General features: G+C 34.7%; 1 protein-coding gene across 1 annotated transcript in view; it reads right to left on the reverse strand.

Moving 5' to 3' along the window:
* Positions 1 to 7465, reverse strand: part of LOC106478042 (receptor-type tyrosine-protein phosphatase delta-like) — a 33912-nt gene that overhangs the window by 20938 nt on the left and 5509 nt on the right. Inside the window, exons 2-3 of the mRNA XM_022381566.1 lie at positions 3687 to 4874; positions 768 to 1270 (exon numbers count right to left, since the gene is read on the reverse strand). Coding sequence (XP_022237274.1) covers positions 768 to 1270; positions 3687 to 4874 — 1691 coding nt within the window. The remainder of the gene's footprint in view (positions 1 to 767; positions 1271 to 3686; positions 4875 to 7465) is intronic.

Genomic DNA, 7465 nt, shown 5'->3' on the forward strand with positions numbered 1-7465 from the left:
GCTCTGCCCACCACGGGTATCGAAACCCGGATTCTAGCGTTGTAAGTCCGCAGACATACCGCTGTGCCACTGGGGGCCGTACATACAAACAAGCAGAATAATAGTATAGATTAATGTTTGATATAAAGGGACTTGACATTTTATAGATTTAGAAATGCGATGGAAAATTTATAAGAATTCACAGTTTTTTTGTTTCTTTCTTTTATCTTCATTTATGTTCACAATAACACACTATAGTTCGATTAGTGCTAAATGTTGTTCTCAACTACAATATAGGTATAGTAAAATTGTAACATGCGAGAAAGGAGCTTCGTTTAAGAAGTGGGAAGAAACGTTTGCTTAATTTCTCGCAAAGTTATTCGAGGGCTGTTTGGGATAGCCGTCCTTAATTTAGAAGCTATAGAACAGAGAGAAGACAGCTAGTTAACAACACCCACCGCCAACTCCTGGACTATTATAATCGAATAGTGGGACACTGACCGTCACATTATAACGCCCTCGCAGCTGAAAGGGCAATTATGTCATATTTCGAGTCAAGCGCCCTTACCACGAGGCCATGTCAGGCACGGGAATATAAGCTCTGAAATTATTATTCTAACATATCTTATTGTAAATATTTATCTTTTAGAACGATTATAAGAAAACGGATTTTTTTGCGGAACACCGCCAGCTCAATTACGACACATTAGTGTGTCGCAGCACATATTGTCGGAACAATATTCTATAACATGGCAAAAATAAACACACACACACACATATACACCTACTTTTCTGTCGTAGATAGTATTCTTGACATCGTTAGCTCCAGATTTTAAGAGGGCGCCACATATTTCCGTCAAGTTGAAGTCGTAATGTCCATTTTTATTTAATAAAAATAAATTGATTTGTATAAAGTGACCTTCATCGTCCCGAAAGCTAGTTAATTTATTTTTTTGGTCAAACGCAACTCGACAGTCTTCAAGGATGTCAAAAAACACAAGCTGGTTGAATTCTATTGACTCTCCCTTTTTTGAAATTAAATCAGCGATTTCCTTACGAATAAATTCTTTTCCGGTACAGAATTCAGACCAGTCCATTTCCAGCTTTAAGGCAATGTAAGCAAATACAAATGGAATAAAATACTGGGGACTTATCTTGATTGGTCCGGCTGCTGTTGCTACTAGTGGTTCTTCTCTTCCGTTTTTTGTTGTCATGGAAACATTCATTGGTTTTACTTGAATAGTTTCTCCAGTGCTCTTGTTGGTAGCTGTGTACTCGTAAAAGATCAAAACTTTAAAGGTAAAAAAAAAAAAAATCCGACTTATTTAGTAGTTTACGTTATATGCATTGAGTACAAAGATCTGAACTTCTAAACTGACTATGATGCTATTTACTGCCAAATAACAAAGGCACCAAACGCAAAGAATTCCAACGTCTAGACTGATTATGGTACTGCTTAATTCCAGAATTAATATGCAATAACTTAAAATAGAAGTCCAGCCTTTACAGGAATTGTGACTATACTTGTTTCTACACGTCATAACAACCAGCTCAATCTTTAGACTGACTGCGATATGACTTAGTTTTAGAAATAACAAATATATACAGTGGATATCTGATAAAAATGACATGAGATTATCACTTCTAGCATAAAGCATGAAAATGTTATAAACAAAAAGGTTTAAGACATGCTGATTTCACAACTTTAAGGAAGAAAGTTGTCAGAGCATGACCGCCTGCTGAAAATGAGGATAATGTAACTGCGATTCGATAATATATTTATATATTAAAACTGTGTAATAACTTCGGTACTGGCACATGCATATTTATGTCATATTTTATTGAAATGTGATACAAGACACTGCAATAATGAGTCAAATGCGCTTGCTCATTTCTTCTTATGTTTACGGTCTTACAACGCTAAAATCCAGGGTTCGATTCTCCGCGATGGACAGAGCCCATTGTATAGCATTGCACTAAAGCAACGATAACAACATTCCTTCTGTGAAATAAAATAAAAATTCCATGTAAAATAATGCTGTTTAAATTGTGGGAAAATCTGAGGTAAAATAGAATTTTGAAATCGTGTATAAATCAAGTTCAAATTTAGTCAATATTGAGTTAAATAACATTGTCATAATGCACTTGTACATAACGTTGTAATTGGAAATGATGTGTTTTGTTGTTTGGAACTATTTTCATTAAAAAAAAGACCATGCTTTCAATAGGAAACTGAATTTTAAGATCCCCCCGCCACACTACAAAAGAAAATGAGAGAAAAGATTAGCATTTTCAGCTAAGAGGACAATAGGATAATAAGCATTATTAAAACAGTCTGCTTTTTGACGAGAATAACTGATTTGTGCATGATAACATTGATGTAAGTCACAGAACATGGATATGAAACTATAGTTTTTGCCATCTTAATGATACCCGAACTGTATCCAATGGGACAGTTCTCTTTCTTCTTTGTTTGCAAATATTCTGATTATTTGCTAAACGTATGTGTGACAGGTTAAACAACTCCTTCAAATATAATAATGTACATAATTGGTATGTTGTCTTACCTGTTACTATATGCATTTGCCCAATTTTTCTGTGAACTTGTGCATTAGGTTTCAACAAAGGTGTTATCAAATAACTTAGTAATTTTGGATAAGTGACAAATAATAGCAACGGACGCAGACAGATGCAAAGACAAAAATAAAGTTAAATAATACACTGCTGTGGGACTTACACAGTTATACTAAAGAGGGATAGAAAAGTGACTTGGATGTTAATTCACAGATAATTACACTGGCGATTTCACTCCAAACCTATAAAGATGTTTAGAATTGACCTTTTTTTTTGTACTTCATAAAGTCTTGAAACCGACCTAAATTTACAAAAATCCTTCATAAAGGACAGTCATTTTTATTAGGGTTCCTTACTTATTTATTGTAAGATATAGGGAAAAGATTGGTTGGTTGTAATTCAGCACAAAGCTACACAATGGGCTCTCTGTGCTCTGCCCACCACGGGTATTGAAACCCGGTTTCTGGCGTTGTAAGTCCGCAGACATACCGCTGTGTCACTGGAGGAGGGGACATATAGGAAAAAATAACTTTTGTATTTTTTTAATAACAATTTCAGACATTGGTAGTTCATCATTTTATAGATTGATGTTTAAAAACTTAATAAAAGGAATAGCATCCGCCATCATTGGGCCCCATATTTCCTTAGAGGAATCCAGATGTTTTTTTAAGGAAGACGTAAAGAGGAGGTGGGCATAAATAGGCTGGGAAAATGGAAGAACTGAATGCACTGCCATCTTGGCGGGGAGAGGCAATCAAATATCCACATAATGCAACTTTAAAAAGAGGGGAAGAATACCTACCCCACCAACCTCAGGATCCGTCTATTTCAGTGAGAAACTTTTGTCTGACAACTGGCTTCCCCAAAGTTTTGAAATTAACATACCTTAAAACCTTTTTATTGTACCCAATTTCATGCTTAAAACAGGCTTTATAACAGAAAACATGCAGTGAAGAAAGTTTGACGTTTAAACCTAAAATAGACTCCAAACACAAAGAGGAGTCTAACATCTAGATAGATTACAGCAATGCTTAAAACCAAACAGAGAAGTTCAACTTCGAACCAAGTTTTTACAACTGGAATTATTCCAATACTTTTTTAATCCTTAAGTTTTTATAATTTTTTATTCTTACCTTTTGCTACTGAAGTCTTATTTTCCACTGTAAAGGGTGTTTTCATCGAACTGTCTTTTTTACTTAAAAAAAAAGCTTTATCAGATTGGTCTTCAATGAGTGAAGTTTCTTTTGAAGTGACTGATTTTGTTCCTTTCCCTTGTGGAACTACAAAACTTGGTTTAATATCGTGAATCACAGAGGACCTGAAAACTTTGAAATGAGATGAGTGAGTAACTGTATAAGGGTTAGCTAATAAGGTCATAAAGGAACTCTGTTTTGATGGAACTGGATGACTGTCGACAAGTTTTGTCTTTTTCTTGTTTAAAGACGAAATTGTATGAGACATAATACTGGTAGGACTTGATATTTTTCTCAAAATCTTTGATCTTGGAGTTTCTGTAGTGGAAGAAAGAGAAATAAATTTTGGTAAGTCCTTATACGAGATAACTGGTCCATCTAGAGGATTTTTATTGGAAAGATTGTTTTGGGAGTGGAGAGAAGGTGAAAATACACCGCTCATTATTTTTAACGTGAAAGACGTTTTCTCATTATTTGACACACTTTTGTTATTCTCTTTGGTTAATTTTTTTCTCCTTGCTCGAGTACTGTTCAATAACTTCATGAATGTTTTCTTAGGAAAATTATTTTCGGCTGTAATGAACGAACTAGAAATTACAACGGGAGATGCTTCAACAGAATTATCCTGGAGAGGTGTCTTAGTTTTCGAATCATGTACAGCTCTAAGTTCAGGCGTTGTTTTAGCACTTGGGGAAATGAGTAAAACGGGAGTAGGACGAACAAAATGGGAATTTTCTAGAGACTTAGTTTTTGTCAAGCGTTGTTTTTGTGCACTAAATAATTTCGAACTGCTTTGTCCTGGATCTAAATAAGTCAAATAAACGTTATTTGATATTATAACGTCAGAGTCTTGTTGAAACCAAGAAGAAGAAGTCCTCCATATTTCAAAAGCTGTAGATGTTCTATAGGGTGTATCTTTTACAGGTGTAGTGTCTCTAAATTTCGTATAAAGTTCGTAACTTGGATCAGGTAGAGATCTGGTGCTAGGTACACTGGGACTGTTAAACGACGGTTGGAGTGCTGAACTAATTTCTGAAGACATTGAAGACTTTTGGTGTGATCTCAAATCTTCATCACTGTTTGGAATTTTGTCCATTTTCTCATTGGCAGATATTATTAAGAAGAAAACTGTTGATTACAGAATAAAAAAAGTTGAATGTTAGTATATAAAAAAGGACATTCTATTTCTCAAAGCAGTATTACTTTTATAAATATGAAATTATAACATGCCTTATTTCCCCCAAAGGGGTAGAAGACCGCCTGAAGGTGTCACCTGTTTTAACCACTCGCACCACTATACAGCAGTGTGTTGTCTGTCAGTCAGTCAGTAGACACTAAAATGACGTCACATAAGGGATGCTCAACGTTGCAATTTGTACTGCTGTGACGTCAGTAAAAGGTGCACATGCCATGAATCACGAGAAAAATTATGCATTCTGTAGGCTACAACACAGAAGCAAGAAATAAAAATATTTGTTACTCTTAGTTTTGGTTTTATTTACTCTTGAAACAGAACAGTTTCAGGATCCCTGAGGAAGTACATCTAGTTATAATGATATGTCTGTCTTGTTATATTTTAGGATGCACGCATAACCCTTACTTAAGAAAATGGACAGTCCGTTCGAATTTATAAGTTGTTTTAATAACATTCTTCTTCTTTTGATGTTTGGATTCCAGAGAAGTTTACATTTCAACCTGATAAAAATGCGCATGGTGAAAATGTGACTAATGCTGTTCGGATAGAGAGATTACTGCTTACTTCATTATGCCAGTCATTAAATGTGAAGCTAAACCCATTGGTATAGTGAAAAGCAAACACTTAAAATTATCCACACTTGGACATCCACTCTGTTAAGAATATTTTGTTTTTTACCTGCTTTAGTGAAATATAGATTTAAAAAAAAATTCAGCTATTTAGTTTCCGTGCTGAAATGGTGGTAAGACATGGTCCAGAAAGTCATTGAGATTACTTTGTCCTAATTGTTTTGTCTCTTTGTTCTCTACAATAAATAATGTCTATTATGCCCTAGAGGATAGTGCAGTAGCATCTAGCATTTGAATTGAAAGAATTAATATTATTTGCTGGTCACCTTGACAATTATTAAATGTAACAGCCAACTAATGCTGTGACAGAACAAAGGTCACGAAGTGACGTTGTCGACTGGACAGAAAAAGCGAGTTTACCTGTTAAATTCAGGCGCACTTTCTTTAACCAGTTCTACTAAAGTAACTAAAAAAGCGTAGTAGTTTCTCTAAATTCTGTTACTGAGAGTATGAATTTAAGGCAAGCTTTCCATTACATATAAAAAATAAACTTAATTATTAAGGCTCTTGGACTAAATATTTTAATTATTTTTTAATGCTACTAGATTTATGCTTTCCTGGGGTTTAATTTAGGCAATTAGTCTAATTGGGTTAAATTTTGGTAATTCTGTTTAGTAATTTAGAGTGGCATTTTACTTTCTAGTTTATTATTTGTTACCATCGGAACTTTTTTTCTAGTGGAACGGTGAACCGGTACCTTTTAATGAATGGTCAACAAAAATAAATATAACATTACACAAACAAAAATCGCTTCTTCTTATAACATCAAATGGTTTTAGTTATGTAATTTACTGTACATATAGTACTCATATCATCAAATGTGTTACTGTTCACTAAGTACCATTAAAGAAATGAAACATTGCTATTTTATTGTTTGTTTGTTACATGAAAAAGTTTTAAACATCATAAGAAGGTTTGTTTGTTTGTAAGACTAGAGGGAAGGCAGCTAGTCATTACCACCCACCGCCAACTCTTGGGCTACTTTTTTACCAAGGAATAGTGGGATTGACCGTCACATTATAACGCCCCCATGGCTGAAAGACAGAGCATGTTTGGTGGGACGGGGATTCGATCATAAGAAAGACTTTTGGATTGGGGTAGGATAGAGTGACAACTGGGAAAGATTGTGTAAAATATAGGAAAATTCCAGAATATTTGTTTTTCGGAAAAAAAGCATTGGTTCCCATGATTTTCTAGTGTTCACTGAAGTATTACCAGTGGTAAATATCAGTATGTAATTATTTTGTATGTTAATAAACAATGATAGGATTTGTAAAAAAAATCTATTTGAGGCTATTCGAATTCAATGCAAGTACACTAAATTTGAGTCCTCCGGAGGTTCAGCGCTAAAGTTCCGGACTTACAACGCTAAAATCCAGGATTCGATTCCCGCGGTGGACATGATGCATGTAGATCATTGTGTAGCTTGACGATAAAACGACAACAAAAGTAAACTTGAAACAGTATCTTATTTCAAAATATCCCAATAATTTCAATTACCACAACATTTTATCTTACGATTATTGTTTTTGATATTTCCAATGTCGTTTCAACCCTACGTGAACGTATAGATAGTATTATTTGTTAATTTAATTGTGTAACTTTCTCCACAATTTTCTGTAATATACCTCTGCTTGGTACGCATCATGATAACACTTGTATTCCACAGTGATAAAACTCGCATGTATAAAATATTTGCCATTGTTCTATTGTTCGTTCTTGCCACTGTTTCAAAATACCAATTAAGAGATGTATGAAATCATAGGAAAATTAGCGACAAATAATTTGATTTGAAAGTGCGGGCCCGGTATGGCCAAGGTGGATAAGGAGCTCGACTCGCAATCTGAGGGTCGCGGGTTCGAATCTCCGTCCTATCAAACATGCTCGCCCTTTCA

The sequence above is a fragment of the Limulus polyphemus genome, unplaced genomic scaffold, assembly GCF_000517525.1.
Source record: "Limulus polyphemus unplaced genomic scaffold, Limulus_polyphemus-2.1.2 Scaffold175, whole genome shotgun sequence".
Taxonomy (NCBI): domain Eukaryota; kingdom Metazoa; phylum Arthropoda; class Merostomata; order Xiphosura; family Limulidae; genus Limulus; species Limulus polyphemus.